The following is a 24,580-nucleotide window of genomic DNA, read 5'->3' on the forward strand; positions in this document are numbered from 1 at the left end:
GCGTAAAATACAACAGGGGAGACCCCGGACTGTTGAACGACTGAAGCGCTACATAAAACAAGAATGGGAAAGAATTCCTCTTTCAAAGCTTCAAAAATTAGCTCCCTTAGTTCCCAAACGTTTATTGAGTGTTGTTAAAAGAAAAGGTGGTGTAAAACAGTGGTGAACATGCCCTTTCCCAACTACTTTGGCATGCGTTGCAGCCATGAAATTCCAAGTTAATTATTATTTGCAAAAAAAAAAGTTTATGAGTTTGAACATCAAATATCTTGTCTTTGTAGTGCATTCAATTGAATATAGGTTGAAAAGGATTTGCAAATCATTGTATTCCGTTTATATTTACATCTAACACAATTTCCCAACTCATATGGAAACGGGGTTCGTACACACACATATACATTATATATATATATATATATATATATATATATATATATATATATATATATATATATATATATATATATATATATATAATAGGGGTGTGGGGAAAAATCGATTCAAATTGAATACGTTGTGCGATTCAGAATCAATTCTCATTTTTTAAAAATCGATTTTTATTTTTATTTTTTTTATTGATTTTTTTTGTTAATCCAACAAATTACTACACAGCAATACCATAACATTGCAATCCAATTCCAAAACCAAACCTGACCCAGCAACACTCAGAACTGCAATATACAGAGCAATTGAGAAGACACAAACACGACACAGAACAAACCAAAAGTAGTGAAACAAAAATTAATATTATCAACGACAGTATCAATATTATAAAAATTAAAAAAAAAGAACAATAGTGTCACAGTGGCTTACACTTGCATCGCATCTCATAAGCTTGACAACACAATGTTTCCAATATTTTCACAAAGATAAAATAAGTCATATTTTTGGTTCGTTTCATGGTTCAAACAAATTTACATTATGGCAATCAGTTGATAAAACATTGTCCTTTACAATTATAAAAGCTTTAAAAAAAAAAAAATCTACTACTCTGCTAGCATGTCAGCGGAATGGGGTAGATCCTGCTGAAATCCTATGTGTTGAATGAATACAGAATCGTTTTGAATCGGAAAATATCGTTTTTGAATCGAGAATCTAATCGAATCGAAAACAATCGATATATTATTGAATCGTGACCCCAAGAATCGATATTGAATTGAATCTTGACCCACCCAAAGATTCACAGCCCTAATATATATATATATATATATATATATATATATATATATATATATAATTATTGACTACAACATCATACTAAAATGGTGGACTAGCGCAAATCACTTGGGGTAAATTTTAAAGCATGTATGGATAATCCGCTGGTGTCACAATTTGGAAAAACATCACAAATCGGGCAAATTCCTCCATGGATGAATTTCCAATTTTCGGGACAAATGCAGATCCCAAATACATGTACAAAAAAAAAAAAACTTGGTTAGGCATAATAGGTCCAATTAAGTGCCATTCTTAGAAAAAAATGTTTGGTGAAAATGATGCTCATTAGCCAAAAATGTGGGGAAGTTGCGAGGCCTCGCATAATTTGCGGGCCTTGTTGAATTTGCGGGAATTTGGCGCAACATGGAAAATTCTTGCAAGGACTGATTAAATGATGTTTCTATGTTTATCAACACACTTTGCCACCTTGTTACCACTGGTACCTTTCCATCACGGCATCACAAAAACAAAATTGTACTTTACTTAACAGAATATACCACTTTTAGGACTTACATACAAAACCCAAAGCCAGTGATGTTGGCATATTGTCCATCCATCCATTTCCTACCGCTTGTCCTGATTGTGGGTGCGGGGGTGCCGCCAATGTGCAACTGTGCGGCGTACACCCTGGACGAGTCACCACCTCATCACAGGGCCAACACAGATAGACAGACAACATTCACACTAACATTCACACACAAGGGCCAATTTAGTGTTGTAATCAACCTATAAATCGTGAAAATACAACAACAGAATACAACGGTTTGCAAATCCTTTTGAGCCTATATTCAAATGAACAGACTACAAAGACAAGATACTTAATGTTCGACCTGAAAAACGTTACTTTTGGCAAATATTAGCTCATTTAGAAATTGATGCCTGCAACATGTTTCAAGAAAACTGCCACAAGTTGCAAAAAAGACTGAGAAAGTTGAGGAATGCTAATCAAACACTTATTTGGAACATCCCACAGGTGAACAGGCTAATTGGGAACGGGTGGGTGCCATGATTGTGCATTAAAGCAGCTTCCATGAAATGCTCAGTCATTCACAACTAACAATGGGGCGAGGGTCACCACTTTGTGAACAAATGCATGAGCAAATTGTCGAACAGTTTAAAGGGGAATATTATCACAATTTCAGAAGGGTTAAAAATCAATAAAAATCAGTTCCCAGTGGCTTATTTTATTTTTCGAAGTTTTTTTCAAAATTTTACCCATCATGGAATATCTCCAAAAAAAGGCTTAAAGTGCCTGATTTTCGCTATCTGTAAATCCACCGTCCATTTTCCTGTGACGTCATCTAGTGATGCCAATACAAACAACATGGCGGATAGCACAGCAAGATATAGCGACATTAGCTCGGATTCAGACTCGGATTTCAGCGGCTTAAGCAATTCAACAGATTACACATGTATTGAAACGGATATTTGGAGTGTGGAGGCAGATAGCGAAAACGAAATTGAAGAAGAAACTGAAGCTATTGAGCGAATAGCTATTGAAGCTATTCGGCGATCGCCTTCTAACCAACGATTGCATCTTTTGACCAGACCACTGGAGCAACTTAAATCAGTCGTCGATTGGTAAGTGTTTGTTTGGCATTAAATGTGAGTGGAGGGAAAGGCTGGATGCAAATATAGCTACAAATGTACATACAGCTAGCCTAAATAGCATGTTAGCATCGATTAGCTGGCAGTCATGCCGCGACCAAATATATCTGATAAGCACATAAGTCAATAACATCAACAAAACTCACCCTTGTGATTTCGTTCACTTTATCGTTGGAACTGCATCTGCTTTGAGTGTCGCAGGATATCCACACGTTTCTCTGTGCCATGTCTGTCGTAGCATCGCCGTACATACAGTACATACAGCTAGCCTAAATAACATGTTAGCATCGATTAGCAAATCAACTTGAATCCGTCCCTGGCATGATGTCTCCAAGGTACGGAAAACAGTCGAAAAAACGGAAAATAACACAGCTGATTTGACCCGGTGTTTGTAATGTGTTTGAGAAAATGGCGGATTGATTACCTATGTGACGTCACATTGTGACGTCATCGCTTCGAGAGCGAATAATAGAAAGGCGTTTAATTCGCCAAAATTCACCCATTTAGAGTTCGGAAATCGGTTGAAGAAATATATGGTCTTTTTTCTGCAACATCAAGATATATATTGATGCTTACATAGGTCTGGTGATAATGTTCCCCAACATTTCTCAATGAGCTGTTGCAAGGAATTTAAGGATTTCACCATCTACGGCGCATAATATCAAAAGAGATAGAAGAAAGAATACAAATTGTAAGCCAATATAAATATATTGGGTTAATAATAGATTCAGAGCTTTCATTTAAAGCCCATATTGGCAAACTGTGTAAAATAATCAAGTTTAATCTAGCAAATTTTCCTTCCATTCGAAATGAAATGTCAACTGAAGCTGCAAAATTGTATTTGCATTCGATAATTTTCAGCCACTTCAACTATTGTCTGACCAGCTGCTCTCAGACTTGTCGAAGTTACAAAAAACCTTTGGAAATATTTGACAAAAAAGGCAATTAAAGTTATGGATAAAAACCTAGGCACTATCATCACTGTGCCATTTAAAAAAAATACAGTATTTTAAACTGGGACAGTCTTAACACATTTGCAGACTTTTTTAAAACTGACCTATAAAGTACTGCATGAATTGGCTCCAGATCCTCTGGCAGAGTTAATCAGCCAAAGAAATAGTCGTGAGCGTGTCACTCGAGGCTTTGTCAGAGGTGAGTGATATATTCATCTGCGTAGGAGCACTTTCAGTAAGTTGGCCTGGTCAGTAAGGAGTGCAAATGTGTGGAACTCAGTACCTGAAGACGTTATACTGGTCAAAACATACAAGGCATTCACAAAAAAAATGGAAAATGTGGCTTATCAACGCCTACAGCTGTCAGCACTAAAAGATGAGCCTGTTTTGACGCTAAGATAAATGTTATGTTGTGATGTTGTATTTTATTTTTTATTAAATTGAATATGTATTGTGTGCATTCTTTCTGTTTCTCTTTTTCTTTGAAATTGTAATTTTACTGCCTTTTTTACATCATGGCCAGGGGACTACAGATGGAAACTAGCCTTCTGGCAAGTTCCGGCTTTTTTAACGATGTGTAGTCATGTGTTTTATGAAATTGCATTGTCCCCTTTGAAATAAACTAATCTTAAAAAAGGTTTAGAGAATCTGGAAAAATCACCGCATGTAAGCAGCAAGGCTGAAAACCAACATTTAATGCCCGTGACCTTCGATCCCTCAGGGGGTACTGTATCAAAAAGTGACATCAGTGTGTAAAGGATATCACCACATGGGCTCATGAACATTTCAGAAAACCACTGTTAGTAACTATCATTTGTCGCTACATCTGTAAGTGCAAGTTAAAACTCTACTATGCAAAGCAAATTCCATTTATCAACAACACCCAGAAACGCCGCCGAATTTGCTGTGGTCTAACGAGTCCACAATTAAATTTTTTCTTGGAAACTGTGGACATCCTGTCCTCTGGAACAAAGAGAAAAAGACCCATCTGGATTGTTATAGGCGCAAAGTTCAAAAGCCAGCATCCGTGATGGTATGGGGTGTATTAGTGCCCAAGGAATAGGTAACTTACACATCTGTGAAGGCACCATTAATGCTGAAAAGTACATACAGGTTTTGGAGCAACATATGTTGTCATCTAAGTAACGTTATTATGGACGCACCCCTGCTTATATTACAAAAACAATGCCAAGCCACATTCTGCGTGGTTTCGTGGTAAAAGAGTGCGGGTACTAGACTGGCCTGCCTGTAGTCCAGACCTATCTCCCATTGAAAATGTGAAGCGTAAAATACCACAACAGCGACCCCGGACTGTTAAATCTCTTAACCTGTACGTCAAGCAAGAATGGGAAATAATTCCACCTGAAAAGCTTAAAATATTGGTCTCCTCAGTTCCCAAATATTTGCTGAGTGTTGTTAAAAGGAAAGGCAATGTAACCCAGTGGTAAAAATGCCCCTGTGCCAACTTTTTTGCAATGTGTTCTTGCCAATAAATTCTAAGTTAAGGATTATTTGTTAAAAAAAATATTTTTTTCTAAGTTCGAACATTAAATATCTTGTCTTTGCAGTCTAATCAATTTAATATAAGTTGAAAAGGATTTGCAAATCATTGCAGCACGGTGTGACAGGGGTTATTGCATGTGCCTCACAATACAAAGGTCCTGAATAGTCCTGGGTTTGATCCTGGGTTTGCATGTTCTCCCCGTGACTGAGTGGGCTCCGTCGGGTACTCCGGCTTCCTCCCACCTCCAAAAAAATCCATCCATCCATTTTCTACCACTTATTTCCTTTTGGGGTCGCGGGGGGCGCTGGCGCCTATCTCAGCTACAATCGGGCGGAAGGCAGTGTACACCCTGGACAAGTCTCCACCTCATCGCAGGGCCAACACAGATAGACAGACAATATTCACACTCACATTCACACACTAGGGCCAATTTAGTGTTGCCAATCAACCTATCCCCGGGTGCATGTCTTTGGAAATGGGAGGAAGCCGGAGTACCCGGAGGGAACCCACGCATTCACGGGGAGAACATGCAAACTCCACACAGAAAGATGCCGAGCCTGGTATTGAACCCAGGGCTGCAGGACCTTCGTATTGTGAGGCAGACGCACTAACCCCTCTTTCACCATGAAGCCCCCCTCCAAAAACATGTGAGTGTGAATGTTGTCTGTCTATCTGTGTTGGCCCGCTGATGAGGTAGCGACTTGTCCAGGGTGTAAGCGCCTTCCGCCCGAATGCAGCTGAGATTGGCTCCAGCGCTCCCCACGACCCCAAAAATGGGACAAAAATGGATGGATGGATTTAATCTGTATTAATTTACAAATTAAGCAACATTCCAACTTCACTGGTTTTGGGTTTTGTATTTAATACAGAGCAATTATATAGGTCTACTCACCCTCTCCCAGGAGTGCCATCCCCACGCCTCATCCTCGGTGGAACACCCCAGCCCGGAGAGGAGGCCCACGTACGCGGGGAAGTGCAAGCAATGCACCAACAGACTGCTCACCCACAAGAGCCCTGCTCCACAGGAAGCGCAGGACACAAGCAGGAGGAGGCTGGCCCTGGTCAGCCCTCCTGCCCACATGGCGACCAACGCCGAGCATGGGAAGGGCGCCGAGAGCTGCAGGAGGCGGAGGCCGCGCACTACGCAGACATCCACGCACAGCAAGAGCAGAGGGAAGAGGAGGTGGGACAGTTTCTGCATCACCTGGACGCACAGGAGCGGATAAACGAGTGAATGCACTCTTCAACACAATTTGCACTTTTGAGAGATATTCATACAAAAAAGTTGTTTTTGTGCTTGTATTACGCTCAAGTAAAATCAGACTATAAAATAGCATGTATTATACTTCGGGCTGTCAAACTAATAAGTGAACTTGTGTGATTAATTACAAAATAATATCACAATAATTATGAACACCCTTGGATAAATCATGCAATTTATTTTGACCTGACAAGTTTTTTTTTGATTACCTTAATTGTATACGTTCAGTGATCAGATCAATGCATATGTCAGTACAACAATGAGTGAGGAGACGTCGACTGTCACTCCAAAAGGTAACCTGAGAATTTTTAGATAAAACGGTTCCCAAGTTTTGGTCAATTAAACGACATGCATTCAAGTAAAACGTTTGAAAACTTTCCGAGACGACGTTCTAACAATAAAATTGGATTTGTGTACCAATATAGGGGTTCTTTTCCGAAGCACATTTCTATAATGCGTGCAAATAATCACCGGTGATTAATCATGATTAATCCAAGTTCCATTTAGGTTAACTAGTGTCTTAGTTTTGTAGACACAGAATTTATGTAACTGAATTTTTGCGTTTAAATTGTGTGAACTTGATTTTTTTACATTAAATTAAGCTAACAATTTAATTTCATAAAAATTCAGCGATAAAAAAATTTATTGTAAAAAAAATGTAATATATAAAAGTTCTGTGTAAATAATTCAGTGCATTACATTTCAGTGCATAAATATTTTTTGCTTCAAAACTCAAGACCCACTTTTGGTAAATTAAGACTGAAGCACCTTGTTCTGAGACCGGATTGATTGCATCAGTCTTAATTTATCAGAAGTGTGTCTTGAGCATTAAATCAACAAGCATTTCTGCACAAAATTTTATACACTGAATCTTTTTAAACATAATTTTTTCATACACTGATTTTTATACTGAATTTTTACACACTGAATTTGAAAACACTGTATTTAGACAAACTGAATTAAAAAAAAACACATTTTCCTCACACATCCTAATTCAATGAAGTAAAGACATATAATCAATAAAATACATTCAGCTCACAAAATTGAAACTCAAAATATTCAGTGACATAAATTCAGTGTGTACAAAAAGCTTTCATAATAAAGATACAAATTAACCTCCCAAAAAATTCCAAAATGGGATTAATCTGTTAAAAAAAATGTCTAATTTGACAGCAAATTAGACATTTTACAATAACATAAAACAGTATACAATAACATAAAACTACACCAAATTTAGATGTCAACATCAATTGCAAACTTTGAAATAATAACTTATCACAAAGAAAAGAAAGTCAGCGACCTTTTTTATTGTAATTTTGATTTAATACTCTTTAAAGATTTACTGACAATACATATAATTTTTTTCTTTTAAATAACCGCAATGCACATATAAGATTATGTAGTGCAGGTGTGTCCGACTGGTTTTCACTGAGGGCCACATCGTAGTTGTGGCTGCCTTTGGAGGGCCACTTGTAATAGTAAATATTTACCACAAGTCAGTGTCCAAATACATATAAATATACATATATATATATATATATATATATATATATATATATATATATATATATATATATATAAAATAAGGTAATTAATAATATATGTGTTGCATGATCAGATAATATAGAAAATTACCGTTTAAAAGATGTGAAATTTAAAGCATTACATACATTTTGTCTGTCAAAAGAACAAATATATTTAGTAAAATTTAGGGCTATATAAGTAAACATTGATTGATTAATAATTTTTTTTTTTTTTAAAGTACTTTATTGACACACATTATGTCCAGGCTTTCGGGTCTTTAGTTGAATACCTGTGATGTAGTGCATAGTGTATTATCGTGGCTATACATATTTTTCCACACTATATATGTTGTTTTTTAATGATTATATATTTTTATAAAATCAGTATAAACATTGTTACTTTACATAGTTGTTGTTTTTGCCTTGCTTTAAGTTTTTTTCCACACTACTTACTGTCAAGCTAGCTGATTACATTTGGACAATATATAGTTTTACTATTTTAGAACTTATTCTTGGACAAATGTATACATTGCAGTAAAGTTTTGTCATTTCGACTGACACATTGAACCGTTCACTTTCGTTTTCTCCTTAAAGTCAACCATTGCATTTCTTTGAAACGAGGAAGTTCACGCAGATAAGCATTCACACGGACACAGGAAATTGTGAGCAAACATAAACGTACAGTAATGATTACATGAAGAGAAGGTACTGTACTTACTGTAAATACAGTAGACGCTCGCTGAATGGGACACGAGTTCTCTTCGAAGTCAACGTTATTGCGTTTAGGGTTGAAAACAGCTGTGGTCGTTTTAAATTGACACACAAAAATCCCGATTGAATCGAACAAATCTTAAGCCGCTTCTGACCTCCAACGACGTAGTCAAAATGAAAGTGAAAACTGTCCGACGCGTCACGGGGTATATCCTGTGTTTATAGCGACACTACTAGGCCAGCAGAAGTACTGAATCTGCTATTTGTGAGGGTTTTTTTTTTGAAACAATTGCTCATATATTTGTTGTTATGGGAATGTATACACGCACACAAACCTTCCAATAATGAATTCAAATTTCTTGTGAAGACAAAATACTAGTCCTTATGCAGAGGCGCGGTCCTCGGCTGAGCCGTGTCGAGAGTGAGTATGGCCAACCCGGTTTCAAAATTGGGATCAAACATGGCGCGTAAAAGTCACGGGGGAGGGGAAGGGGGGGGTTGACCAATCAGAGAGCATACTGCCCAGACAATCTCCCAAATGGTTGGTTAAAAGCTCATCACGTGACCAAGAGCGCCATGTTTGACCCCATCCGTGAGAGCGAGTCGGCCATACGCTCTCTATAAACACGGCTTTATATTTTTCTGCCATTTAAATGTGTAATTTTTGAAATAAAAATGTCATACATTTGAATATCGAATACATATTGACGTAGAATTTCAAAAGGTAAGGTTGTTAGAATCAAATTAAGAAAGTCTGCAACTACCCACAGCACACCTATAAAAAATACGAAAAGGTTTTTCTTTCCACCTGAATAGCTGCATACTAAGGTTCGAACCCTTCACTCAACTCAAGGACATCAATGCCTCTTCAAAGTAGTGATGGGATCACTAGAATCAGTTCCTTAAATTGATTCGTTCAAAAGACTCGTTCACCGAATCACTTCTGCAGCAGCAGTTCTGTGTGCAGGTTGGCGAATCATGAGTCAGTCAGTAACAGCTTCCCCAGCGGCAGATCTCGGTGTGTGAGAATCTGACAAGATAATAACAATTTATTTTAAAATTTGCTACAAATACCATTTTCTTGTTTTTCCTTCTTCTTTTTTTGTGTCCTCTCCATGAAGTGTCCATGACATTTTAAATTGGATCTGAAAACAAAATTTAAAAAAAAAGTTTTTTAAAGTGGTAAGAAATACATACAAATTTACAAATAGTATTATTATTTTTACATTTTAACATTTGACTCGACGACAACATTGAAATTTATTCTTAAATGTGTTTGAAATGCAATTATTTTCTACATTATTACATTACATGTATTTTAACAATTCATAGTGGATTTGACAAGATAGAAAAAATGATTCTAAAATGTGTTACAAGATTTCTTTTTTCACATTACATTTTATTATTTTAACATGTAATGTTTCTAACAGAACATTACATGTATTAAAAATGTAATAAAAAACACTCTTCCTTTTATATCACATCCAATGTGGTTTTTTTAAATTTTTTAAAGAATTATGATAACTCTAAAAGTGGTATGTAAAAAACACGATATGAAAAACAGAATAAAAAAATGTGTGCAGGTCGGCGAATCATGAGTAATTCAGTAACAGCTTCCCCAGCGGCAGATCTCGGTGTGTGTCGGTTCGCGAACAACACAAGCCCTCAGCACCCAATGAACGACGCGCAAAGTGACTGAACGAGATCCTCAATGTGACGTCATCCTCCGCGACACAGTCAGTTCTCTGTGTCAGTACGTTCGCAAACGTGAATCACGTGATTCACGTCGCAACGCAGTCAGTTCCCTGCGTCAGTACGTTCGCGAACGTGATTCACGTCGCAACAGAGTCAGTTCTCTGCGTCAGTACGTTCGCGAACGTGAGTCATGTGATTCACATCGCAACACAGTCAGTTCCCTGGTCAGTACGTTCGCGAACGTGATTCACGTCGCAACAGAGTCAGTTCCCTGCGTCAGTACGTTCGCGAACGTGATTCCTGTGATTCACGTCGCATTACAGTCAGTTCCCTGCGTCAGTACGTTCGCGAACGTGATTCACGTCGCAACAGGGTCAGTTCCCTGCGTCAGTACGTTCGCGAACGTGATTCATGTGATTCACGTCGCAACACAGTCAGTTCCCTGCATCAGTACGTTCGCGAACGTGATTCACGTCGCAACAGAGTCAGTTCCCTGCGTCAGTACGTTCGCGAATGTGATTCATGTGATTCATGTCGCAACACAGTCAGTTCCCTGCGTCAGCACGTTCGCAAACGTGATTCACGTCGCAACAGAGTCAGTTCCCTGCGTCAGTACGTTCGCGAATGTGATTCATGTGATTCATGTCGCAACAGAGTCAGTTCCCTGCGTCAGTACGTTCGCGAACGTGATTTACGTCGCAACAGAGTCAGTTCCCTGCGTCAGTACGTTCGCGAACGTGATTCACGTCGCAACAGAGTCAGTTCCCAGCGTCAGTACGTTCGCAAACGTGATTCATGTGATTCACGTCGCAACACAGTCAGTTCCCTGCGTCAGTACGTTCGTGAACGTGATTCATGTGATTCACATCGCAACACAGTCAGTTCCCTGCGTCAGTACGTTCGCGAACGTGATTCACGTCGCAACACAGTCAGTTTCCTGCGTCAGTACGTTCGCGAACGTGATTCACGTCGCAACAGAGTCAGTTCCCTGCGTCAGTGCGTTCACCAACGTGATTCATGTGATTCACGTCGCAACAGAGTCAATTCCCTGCGTCAGTACGTTCGCGAACGTGATTCATGTGATTCACGTCGCAACACAGTCAGTTCCCTGCGTCAGTACGTTCGCGAACGTGAGTCACGTTGCAAGAGTCAGTTCCCTGCGTCAGTACGTTCGGGAATGTAATTCATGTGATTCATGTCGCAACACAGTCAGTTCCCTGCGTCAGTACGTTCGCGAACATGATTCACGTCGCAACAGAGTCAGTTCCCTGCGTCAGTACGTTCGCGAACGTGATTCATGTGATTCATGTCGCAACACAGTCAGTTCCCTGCATCAGTACATTCGCGAACGTGATTCACGTCGCAACAGAGTCAGTTCCCTGCGTCAGTACGTTCGCGAACGTGATTCATGTGAATCACGTCGCAACACAGTCAGTTCCCTGCGTCAGTACGTTCGCAAACGTTACTCACGTCGCAACAGAGTCAATTCCCTGCGTCAGTACGTTCGCAAACGTGATTCATGTGATTCACGTCGCAACACAGTCAGTTCCCTGCGTCAGTACATTCGCGAACGTGATTCACGTCGCAACAGAGTCAGTTCCCTGCGTCAGTACGTTCGCGAATGTGATTCATGTGATTCATGTCGCAACACAGTCAGTTCCCTGCATCAGTACATTCGCGAACGTGATTCACGTCGCAACAGAGTCAGTTCCCTGCGTCAGTACGTTCGCGAACGTGATTCATGTGATCCACGCCGCAACACAGTCAGTTCCCTGCGTCAGTACGTTCGCGCACGTGATTCACGTCGCAACACAGTCAGTTTCCTGCGTCAGTACGTTCGCGAACGTGATTCATGTGATTCACGTCGCAACACAGTCAGTTCCCTGCGTCAGTACGTTCGCGAACGTGATTCACGTCGCAACAGAGTCAGTTCCCTGCGTCAGTACGCTCGCGAACGTGATTCACGTCGCAACAGAGTCAGTTCCCTGCGTCAGTACGTCCGCGAACGTGATTCATGTGATTCACGTCGCAACACAGTCAGTTCCCTGCGTCAGTACGTTCGCGAACGTGATTCATGTGATTCACGTCGCAACACAGTCAGTTCCTTGCGTCAGTACGTTCGCGAACGTGATTCACGTCGCAACACAGTCAGTTCCCTGCGTCAGTAAGTTCGCGAATGTGATTCACGTCGCAACAGAGTCAGTTCCCTGCGTCAGTAGGTCCGCGAACGTGATTCATGTGATTCACGTCGAAACACAGTCAGTTCCCTGAGTCAGTACGTTCGCGAACGTGATTCATGTGATTCACGTCGCATTAGAGTCAGTTCCCTGCGTCAGTACGTTTGCGAACGTGATTCACGTCGCAACAGAGTCAGTTCCCTGCGTCAGTACATTCGATAACGTGATTCACGTCGCAACAGAGTCAGTTCCCTGCGTCAGTACGTTCGCGAGCGTGATTCATGTGATTCACGTCGCAACACAGTCAGTTCCCTGCGTCACTACGTTCGCGAACGTGATTCACGTCGCAACAGAGTCAGTTTCCTGTGTCAGTACGTTCGCGAATGTGATTCATGTGATTCATGTCGCAACACAGTCAGTTCCCTGCGTCAGTACATTCGCGAACGTGATTCACGTCGCAACACAGTCAGTTCTCTGCGTCAGTACGTTTGCGAACGTGATTCATGTGATTCACGTCGCAACAAAGTCAGTTCCCTGCGTCAGTACGTTCGCGAACGTGATTCACGTCGCAACACACTCACTTCCCTGCATCAGTACGTTCGCGAACGTGATCACGTCGCAACACAGTCAGTTCCCTGAATCAGTACGTCCGCGAACGTGATTCATGTGACTCACGTCGCAACACAGTCAGTTCCCTGCGTCAGTACGTTCGCGAACGTGATTCAGGTCGCTCCAGAGTCAATTCCCTGCGTCAGTACGTTCTCGAACGTGATTCATGTGATTCACGTCGCATTACAGTCAGTTCCCTGCGTCAGTACGTTTGCGAACGTGATTCACGTCGCAACAGAGTCAGTTCCCTGCATCAGTACATTCGCGAACGTGATTCATGTGATTCACGTCGCAACACAGTCAGTTCCCTGCGTCAGTACGTTCGCGAATGTGATTCACGTCGCAACAGAGTCAGTTTCCTGTGTCAGTACGTTCGCGAATGTGATTCATGTGATTCATATGATTCATGTCGCAACACAGTCAGTTCCCTGCGTCAGTACATTCGCGAACGTGATTCACGTCGCAACATAGTCAGTTCCCTGCGTCAGTACGTTCGCGAATGTGATTCATGTGATTCACGTCGCAACAAAGTCAGTTCCCTGCGTCAGTACGTTCGTGAACGTGATTCACGTCGCAACACAGTCACTTCCCTAAATCAGTACGTTCGCGAACGTGATTCACGTCGCAACACAGTCAGTTCCCTTAATCAGTACGTCCGCGAACGTGATTCATGTGACTCACGTCGCAACACAGTCAGTTCCCTGCGTCAGTACGTTCGCGAACGTGATTCACGTCGCAACAGAGTCAATTCCCTGCGTCAGTACGTTCGCGAACGTGATTCATGTGATTCACGTTTCAACAAAGTCAGTTCCCTGCGTCAGTACGTTCGCGAACGTGATTCACGTCGCAACACGGTCAGTTCTCTGTGTCAGTACGTTCGCGAATGTGATTCATGTGATTCATGTCGCAACACAGTCAGTTCCCTGCGTCAGTACGTTCGCGAACGTGATTCACGTCGCAACACAGTCACTTCCCTGCATCAGTATGTTCGCGAACGTGATTCACGTCGCAACACAGTCAGTTCCCTGCATCATTACGTCCACGAACGTGATTCATGTGACTCACGTCGCAACACAGTCAGTTCCCTGCGTCAGTACGTTCGCAAACGTGATTCACGTCGCAACAGAGTCAATTCCCTGCGTCAGTACGTTCGCGAACGTGATTCATGTGATTCACATCGCATTACAGTCAGTTCCCTGTGTCAGTACGTTCGCGAACGTGATTCACGTCGCAAAAGAGTCAGTTCTCTGCGTCAGTACGTTCGCGAACGTGATTCACGTCGTAACAGAGTCAGTTCCCTGCGTCAGTACGTTCTCGAACGTGATTCACGTCGCAACAGAGTCAGTTCCCTGCGTCAGTACGTTCGCGAACGTTATTCATGTGATTCACGTCGCAACAAAGTCAGTTCCCTGCGTCAGTACGTTCGCGAACGTGATTCACGTCGCAACACAGTCACTTCCCTGCATCAGTACGTTCGCGAACGTGATTCACATCGCAACACAGTCAGTTACCTGAATCAGTACGTCCGAGAACGTGATTCATGTGACTCACGTCGCAACACAGTCAGTTCCCTGTGTCAGTACGTTCGCGAACGTGATTCACGTCGCAACAGAGTCAGTTCCCTGCATCAGTACGTTCGCAAACGTGATTCATGTGATTCACGTCGCAACACAGTCAGTTCCCTGCGTCAGTACGTTCGCGAATGTGATTCACGTCGCAACAGAGTCAGTTTCCTGTGTCAGTACGTTCGCGAATGTGATTCGTGTGATTCATATGATTCATGTCGCAACACAGTCAGTTCCCTGCGTCAGTACATTCGCGAACGTGATTCACGTCGCAACATAGTCAGTTCCCTGCGTCAGTACGTTCGCGAATGTGATTCATGTGATTCACGTCGCAACAAAGTCAGTTCCCTGCGTCAGTACGTTCGTGAACGTGATTCACGTCTTAACACAGTCACTTCCCTAAATCAGTACGTTCGCGAACGTGATTCACGTCGCAACACAGTCAGTTCCCTTAATCAGTACGTCCGCGAACGTGATTCATTTGACTCACTTCGCAACACAGTCAGTTCCCTGCGTCAGTACGTTCGCGAACGTGATTCACGTCGCAACAGAGTCAATTCCCTGCGTCAGTACGTTCGCGAACGTGATTCATGTGATTCACGTTTCAACAAAGTCAGTTCCCTGCGTCAGTACGTTCGCGAACGTGATTCACGTCGCAACACGGTCAGTTCTCTGTGTCAGTATGTTCGCGAATGTGATTCATGTGATTCATGTCGCAACACAGTCAGTTCCCTGCGTCAGTACGTTCGCGAACGTGATTCACGTCGCAACACAGTCACTTCCCTGCGTCAGTACGTTCGCGAACGTGATTCACGTCGCAACACAGTCAGTTCCCTGCATCATTACGTCCGCGAACGTTATTCATGTGACTCACGTCGCAACACAGTCAGTTCCCTGCGTCAGTACGTTCGCAAACGTGATTCACGTCGCAACAGAGTCAATTCCCTGCGTCAGTACGTTCGCGAACGTGATTCATGTGATTCACATCGCATTACAGTCAGTTCCCTGTGTCAGTACGTTCGCGAACGTGATTCACGTCGCAACAGAGTCAGTTCTCTGCGTCAGTACGTTCGCGAACGTGATTCACGTCGCAACAGAGTCAGTTCCCTGCATCAGTACGTTCGCGAACGTGATTCACGTCGCAACACAGTCACTTCCCTGCATCAGTACGTTCGCGAACGTGATTCACATCGCAACACAGTCAGTTCCCTGAATCAGTACGTCCGAGAACGTGATTCATGTGACTCACGTCGCAACACAGTCAGTTCCCTGCGTCAGTACGTTCGCGAACGTGATTCACGTCGCAACAGAGTCAATTCCCTGCGTCAGTACGTTCGTAAACACAATTCATGTGATTCACGTCGCATTACAGTCAGTTCCCTGCGTCAGTACGTTTGCGAACGTGATTCACGTCGCAACAGAGTCAGTTCCCTGCATCAGTACATTCGCGAACGTGATTCATGTGATTCACGTCGCAACACAGTCAGTTCCCTGCGTCAGTACGTTCGCGAATGTGATTCACGTCGCAACAGAGTCAGTTTCCTGTGTCAGTACGTTCGCGAATGTGATTCATGTGATTCATATGATTCATGTCGCAACACAGTCAGTTCCCTGCGTCAGTACATTCGCGAACGTGATTCACGTCGCAACATAGTCAGTTCCCTGCGTCAGTACGTTCGCGAATGTGATTCATGTGATTCACGTCGCAACAAAGTCAGTTCCCTGCGTCAGTACGTTCGTGAACGTGATTCACGTCGCAACACAGTCACTTCCCTAAATCAGTACGTTCGCGAACGTGATTCACGTCGCAACACAGTCAGTTCCCTTAATCAGTACGTCCGCGAACGTGATTCATGTGACTCACGTCGCAACACAGTCAGTTCCCTGCGTCAGTACGTTCGCGAACGTGATTCACGTCGCAACAGAGTCAATTCCCTGCGTCAGTACGTTCGCGAACGTGATTCATGTGATTCACGTTTCAACAAAGTCAGTTCCCTGCGTCAGTACGTTCGCGAACGTGATTCACGTCGCAACACGGTCAGTTCTCTGTGTCAGTACGTTCGCGAATGTGATTCATGTGATTCATGTCGCAACACAGTCAGTTCCCTGCGTCAGTACGTTCGCGAACGTGATTCACGTCGCAACACAGTCACTTCCCTGCATCAGTATGTTCGCGAACGTGATTCACGTCGCAACACAGTCAGTTCCCTGCATCATTACGTCCACGAACGTGATTCATGTGACTCACGTCGCAACACAGTCAGTTCCCTGCGTCAGTACGTTCGCAAACGTGATTCACGTCGCAACAGAGTCAATTCCCTGCGTCAGTACGTTCGCGAACGTGATTCATGTGATTCACATCGCATTACAGTCAGTTCCCTGTGTCAGTACGTTCGCGAACGTGATTCACGTCGCAAAAGAGTCAGTTCTCTAAGTCAGTACGTTCGCGAACGTGATTCACGTCGTAACAGAGTCAGTTCCCTGCGTCAGTACGTTCTCGAACGTGATTCACGTCGCAACAGAGTCAGTTCCCTGCGTCAGTACGTTCGCGAACGTTATTCATGTGATTCACGTCGCAACAAAGTCAGTTCCCTGCGTCAGTACGTTCGCGAACGTGATTCACGTCGCAACACAGTCACTTCCCTGCATCAGTACGTTCGCGAACGTGATTCACATCGCAACACAGTCAGTTACCTGAATCAGTACGTCCGAGAACGTGATTCATGTGACTCACGTCGCAACACAGTCAGTTCCCTGTGTCAGTACGTTCGCGAACGTGATTCACGTCGCAACAGAGTCAGTTCCCTGCATCAGTACGTTCGCAAACGTGATTCATGTGATTCACGTCGCAACACAGTCAGTTCCCTGCGTCAGTACGTTCGCGAATGTGATTCACGTCGCAACAGAGTCAGTTTCCTGTGTCAGTACGTTCGCGAATGTGATTCGTGTGATTCATATGATTCATGTCGCAACACAGTCAGTTCCCTGCGTCAGTACATTCGCGAACGTGATTCACGTCGCAACATAGTCAGTTCCCTGCGTCAGTACGTTCGCGAATGTGATTCATGTGATTCACGTCGCAACAAAGTCAGTTCCCTGCGTCAGTATGTTCGTGAACGTGATTCACGTCTTAACACAGTCACTTCCCTAAATCAGTACGTTCGCGAACGTGATTCACGTCGCAACACAGTCAGTTCCCTTAATCAGTACGTCCGCGAACGTGATTCATTTGACTCACTTCGCAACACAGTCAGTTCCCTGCGTCAGTACGTTCGCGAACGTGATTCACGTCGCAACAGAGTCAATTCCCTGCGTCAGTACGTTCGCGAACGTGATTCATGTGATTCACGTTTCAACAAAGTCAGTTCCCTGCGTCAGTACGTTCGCGAACGTGATTCACGTCGCAACACGGTCAGTTCTCTGTGTCAGTATGTTCGCGAATGTGATTCATGTGATTCATGTCGCAACACAGTCAGTTCCCTGCGTCAGTACGTTCGCGAACGTGATTCACGTCGCAACACAGTCACTTCCCTGCGTCAGTACGTTCGCGAACGTGATTCACGTCGCAACACAGTCAGTTCCCTGCATCATTACGTCCGCGAACGTTATTCATGTGACTCACGTCGCAACACAGTCAGTTCCCTGCGTCAGTACGTTCGCAAACGTGATTCACGTCGCAACAGAGTCAATTCCCTGCGTCAGTACGTTCGCGAACGTGATTCATGTGATTCACATCGCATTACAGTCAGTTCCCTGTGTCAGTACGTTCGCGAACGTGATTCACGTCGCAACAGAGTCAGTTCTCTGCGTCAGTACGTTCGCGAACGTGATTCACGTCGCAACAGAGTCAGTTCCCTGCATCAGTACGTTCGCGAACGTGATTCACGTCGCAACACAGTCACTTCCCTGCATCAGTACGTTCGCGAACGTGATTCACATCGCAACACAGTCAGTTCCCTGAATCAGTACGTCCGAGAACGTGATTCATGTGACTCACGTCGCAACACAGTCAGTTCCCTGCGTCAGTACGTTCGCGAACGTGATTCACGTCGCAACAGAGTCAATTCCCTGCGTCAGTACGTTCGTAAACACAATTCATGTGATTCACGTCGCATTACAGTCAGTTCCCTGCGTCAGTACGTTTGCGAACGTGATTCACGTCGCAACAGAATCAGTTCCCTGCGTCAGTATGTTCGCGAATGTGATTCACGTCGCAACAGAGTCAGTTCCCTGCGTCAGTAGGTCCGCGAACGTGATTCATGTGATTCACGTCGAAACACAGTCAGTTCCCTGAGTCAGTACGTTCGCGAACGTGATTCATGTGATTCACGTCGCATTAGAGTCAGTTCCCTGCGTCAGTACGTTTGCGAACGTGATTCACGTCGCAACAGAGTCAGTTCCCTGCGTCAGTACATTCGATAACGTGATTCACGTCGCAACAGAGTCAGTTCCCTGCATCAGTACGTTCGCGAGCGTGATTCATGTGATTCACGTCGCAACACAGTCAGTTCCCTGCGTCACTACGTTCGCGAACGTGATTCACGTCGCAAAAGAGTCAGTTTCCTGTGTCAGTACGTTCGCGAATGTGATTCATGTGATTCATGTCGCAACACAGTCAGTTCCCTGCGTCAGTACATTCGCGAACGTGATTCACGTCGCAACACAGTCAGTTCTCTGCGTCAGTACGTTCGCGAACGTGATTCATGTGATTCACGTCGCAACAAAGTCAGTTCCCTGCGTCAGTACGTTCGCGAACGTGATTCACGTCGCAACACAGTCACTTCCCTTCATCAGTACGTTCGCGAACGTGATTCACGTCGCAACACAGTCAGTTCCCTGAATCAGTACGTCCGCGAACGTGATTCATGTGACTCACGTCGCAACACAGTCAGTTCCCTGCGTCAGTACGTTCGCGAACGTGATTCACGTCGCTCCAGAGTCAATTCCCTGCGTCAGTACGTTCTCGAACGTGATTCATGTGATTCACGTCGCATTACAGTCAGTTCCCTGCGTCAGTACGTTTGCGAACGTGATTCACGTCGCAACAGAGTCAGTTCCCTGCGTCAGTACGTTCGCGAACGTGATTCATGTGAATCACGTCGCAACACAGTCAGTTCCCTGCGTCAGTACGTTCGCGAACGTTACTCACGTCGCAACAGAGTCAATTCCCTGCGTCAGTACGTTCGCAAACGTGATTCATGTGATTCACGTCGCAACACAGTCAGTTCCCTGCGTCAGCACATTCGCGAACGTGATTCACGTCGCAACAGAGTCAGTTCCCTGCGTCAGTACGTTCGCGAATGTGATTCATGTGATTCATGTCGCAACATAGTCAGTTCCCTGCATCAGTACATTCGCGAACGTGATTCACGTCGCAACAGAGTCAGTTCCCTGCGTCAGTACGTTCGCGAACGTGATTCATGTGATTCACGTCGCAACACAGTCAGTTCCCTGCGTCAGTACGTTCGTGCACGTGATTCACGTCGCAACACAGTCAGTTTCCTGCGTCAGTACGTTCGCGAACGTGATTCATGTGATTCACGTCGCAACACAGTCAGTTCCCTGCGTCAGTACGTTCGCGAACGTGATTCACGTCGCAACAGAGTCAGTTCCCTGCGTCAGTACGCTCGCGAACGTGATTCACGTCGCAACAGAGTCAGTTCCCTGCGTCAGTACGTCCGCGAACGTGATTCATGTGATTCACGTCGCAACACAGTCAGTTCCCTGCGTCAGTACGTTCGCGAACGTGATTCATGTGATTCACGTCGCAACACAGTCAGTTCCTTGCGTCAGTACGTTCGCGAACGTGATTCACGTCGCAACACAGTCAGTTCCCTGCGTCAGTAAGTTCGCGAATGTGATTCACGTCGCAACAGAGTCAGTTCCCTGCGTCAGTAGGTCCGCGAACGTGATTCATGTGATTCACGTCGAAACACAGTCAGTTCCCTGAGTCAGTATGTTCGCGAACGTGATTCATGTGATTCACGTCGCATTAGAGTCAGTTCCCTGCGTCAGTACGTTTGCGAACGTGATTCACGTCGCAACAGAGTCAGTTCCCTGCGTCAGTACATTCGCGAACGTGATTCACGTCGCAACAGAGTCAGTTCCCTGCGTCAGTACGTTCGCGAGCGTGATTCATGTGATTCACGTCGCAACACAGTCAGTTCCCTGCGTCACTACGTTCGCGAACGTGATTCACGTCGCAACAGAGTCAGTATCCTGTGTCAGTACGTTCGCGAATGTGATTCATGTGATTCATGTCGCAACACAGTCAGTTCCCTGCGTCAGTACATTCGCGAACGTGATTCACGTCGCAACACAGTCAGTTCTCTGCGTCAGTACGTTTGCGAACGTGATTCATGTGATTCACGTCGCAACAAAGTCAGTTCCCTGCGTCAGTACGTTCGCGAACGTGATTCACGTCGCAACACAGTCACTTCCCTGCATCAGTACGTTCGCGAACGTGATCACGTCGCAACACAGTCAGTTCCCTGAATCAGTACGTCCGCGAACGTGATTCATGTGACTCACGTCGCAACACAGTCAGTTCCCTGCGTCAGTACGTTCGCGAACGTGATTCAGGTCGCTCCAGAGTCAATTCCCTGCGTCAGTACGTTCTCGAACGTGATTCATGTGATTCACGTCGCATTACAGTCAGTTCCCTGCGTCAGTACGTTTGCGAACGTGATTCACGTCGCAACAGAGTCAGTTCCCTGTATCAGTACGTTCGCGAACGTGATTCATGTGATTCACGTCGCAACACAGTCAGTTCCCTGCGTCAGTACGTTCGCGAATGTGATTCACGTCGCAACAGAGTCAGTTTCCTGTGTCAGTACGTTCGCGAATGTGATTCATGTGATTCATATGATTCATGTCGCAACACAGTCAGTTCCCTGCGTCAGTACATTCGCGAACGTGATTCACGTCGCAACATAGTCAGTTCCCTGCGTCAGTACGTTCGCGAATGTGATTCATGTGATTCACGTCGCAACAAAGTCAGTTCCCTGCGTCAGTACGTTCGTGAACGTGATTCACGTCGCAACACAGTCACTTCCCTAAATCAGTACGTTCGCGAACGTGATTCACGTCGCAACACAGTCAGTTCCCTTAATCAGTACGTCCGCGAACGTGATTCATGTGACTCACGTCGCAACACAGTCAGTTCCCTGCGTCAGTACGTTCGCGAACGTGATTCACGTCGCAACAGAGTCAATTCCCTGCGTCAGTACGTTCGCGAACGTGATTCATGTGATTCACGTTTCAACAAAGTCAGTTCCCTGCGTCAGTACGTTCGCGAACGTGATTCACGTCGCAACACGGTCAGTTCTCTGTGTCAGTACGTTCGCGAATGTGATTCATGTGATTCATGTCGCAACACAGTCAGTTCCCTGCGTCAGTACGTTCGCGAACGTGATTCACGTCGCAACACAGTCACTTCCCTGCATCAGTACGTTCGAGAACGTGATTCACGTCGCAACACAGTCAGTTCCCTGCATCATTACGTCCGCGAACGTGATTCATGTGACTCACGTCGCAACAGAGTCAGTTCCCTGCGTCAGTACGTTCGCAAACGTGATTCACGTCGCAACAGAGTCAATTCCCTGCGTCAGTACGTTCGCGAACGTGATTTATGTGATTCACGTCGCATTACAGTCAGTTCCCTGTGTCAGTACGTTCGCGAACGTGATTCACGTCGCAACAGAGTCAGTTCTCTGCGTCAGTACGTTCGCGAACGTGATTCACGTCGTAACAGAGTCAGTTCCCTGCGTCAGTACGTACGCGAACGTGATTCACGTCGCAACAGAGTCAGTTCCCTGCGTCAGTACGTTCGCGAACGTGATTCATGTGATTCACGTCGCAACAAAGTCAGTTCCCTGCGTCAGTACGTTCGCGAACGTGATTCACGTCGCAACACAGTCACTTCCCTGCATCTGTACGTTCGCGAACTTGATTCACATCGCAACACAGTCAGTTCCCTGAATCAGTACGTCCGAGAACGTGATTCATGTGACTCATGTCGCAACACAGTCAGTTCCCTGTGTCAGTACGTTCGCGAACGTGATTCACGTCGCAACACAGTCACTTCCCTGCATCAGTACGTTCGCGAACGTGATTCACGTCGCAACAGAGTCAGTTCCCTGCATCATTACGTCCGCGAACGAGATTCATGTGACTCACGTCGCAACACAGTCAGTTCCCTGCGTCTGTACGTTCGCGAATGTGATTCACGTCGCAACACAGTCAGTTCTCTGCGTCACTACGTTCGCGAACGTGATTCATGTGATTCACGTCGCAACAAAGTCAGTTCCCTGCGTCAGTACGTTCGCGAACGTGATTCACGTCGCAACACAGTCAGTTCCCTGCGTCAGTACGTTCGCAAACGTGATTCACGTCGCAACAGAGTCAGTTCCCTGCGTCAGTACGTTCGCGAACGTGATTCACGTCGCAACACAGTCACTTCCCTGCATCAGTACGTTCGCGAACGTGATTCACATCGCAACACAGTCAGTTCCCTGAATCAGTACGTCCGAGAACGTGATTCATGTGACTCACGTCGCAACACAGTCAGTTCCCTGCGTCAGTACGTTCGCAAACGTGATTCACGTCGCAACAGAGTCAATTCCCTGCGTCAGTACGTTCGCGAACACAATTCATGTGATTCACGTCGCATTACAGTCAGTTCCCTGCGTCAGTACGTTTGTGAACGTGATTCAAGTCGCAACAGAGTCAGTTCCCCGCGTCAGTATGTTCGCGAACGTGATTCACGTCGCAACAGAGTCAGTTCCCTGCGTCAGTACGTCCGCGAACGTGATTCATGTGATTCACGTCGCAACAAAGTCAGTTCCCTGCGTCAGTACGTTCGCGAACGTGATTCACGTGGCAACAGAGTCAGTTCCCTGCGTCAGTACGTTCACGAACTTGATTCATGTGACTCACGTCGCAACACAGTCAGTTCCCTGCGTCAGTACGTTCGCGAACGTGATTCACGTCGCAACAGAGTCAATTCCCTGCGTCAGTACGTTCGCGAAGTGATTCATGTGATTCACGTCGCATTACAGTCAGTTTCCTAGGTCAGTACGTTCGCGAACGTGATTCACGTCGCAACAGAGTCAGTTACCTGCGTCAGTACGTCCGCGAACGGGATTCATGTGATTCACGTCGCAACAGAGTCAGCTCCTTGCGTCAGTACGTTCGGGAACGTGATTCACGTCGCAACAGAGTCAAATCCCTGCGTCAGTACGTTCGCGAACGTGATTCATGTGATTCACGTCGCATTACAGTCAGTTCCCTGCGTCATTACGTTCGCGAACGTGATTCACGTCGCAACAGAGTCAGTTCCCTGCGTCAGTACGTCCGCGAACGTGATTCATGTGATTCACGTCGCAACAGTCAGTTCCCTGCGTCAGTACGTTCGCGAACGTGATTCACGTCGCAACAGAGTCAATTCCCTGCGTCAGTACGTTTGCGAACGTGATTCATGTGATTCACGTCGCATTACAGTCAGTTCCCTGCGTCAGTACGTTCGCGAACGTGATTCACGTCGCAACAGAGTCAGTTCCCTGCGTCAGTACGTTCGCGAGCGTGATTCATGTAATTCACGTCGCAACAGAGTCAATTCCCTGCGTCATTACGTTTGGGAACTTGATTCACATCGCAACAGAGTCAGTTTCCTGTATCAGTACGTTCGCGAATGTGATTCATGTGATTCACGTCGCAACACAGTCAGTTCTCTGCGTCAGTACGTTCGCGAACGTGATT

At 44.9% G+C, this 24,580-nt stretch overlaps 1 protein-coding gene across 1 annotated transcript in view; it reads right to left on the reverse strand.

The window, feature by feature from the left end:
• tap1 (transporter 1, ATP-binding cassette, sub-family B (MDR/TAP)) overlaps positions 1–8,969 on the reverse strand; it is a 42,417-nt gene extending 33,448 nt beyond the window's left edge. Inside the window, exons 1-2 of the mRNA XM_061915534.1 lie at positions 8,783–8,969; positions 6,173–6,484 (exon numbers count right to left, since the gene is read on the reverse strand). Of these exons, the coding sequence (XP_061771518.1) occupies positions 6,173–6,481 (309 nt within the window). The 5' untranslated portion in view covers positions 6,482–6,484; positions 8,783–8,969. The remainder of the gene's footprint in view (positions 1–6,172; positions 6,485–8,782) is intronic.
• Positions 8,970–24,580: the final 15,611 nt, after the last annotated feature.

This window comes from Nerophis ophidion, linkage group LG11, assembly GCF_033978795.1.
Source record: "Nerophis ophidion isolate RoL-2023_Sa linkage group LG11, RoL_Noph_v1.0, whole genome shotgun sequence".
Taxonomy (NCBI): Eukaryota; Metazoa; Chordata; class Actinopteri; order Syngnathiformes; family Syngnathidae; genus Nerophis; species Nerophis ophidion.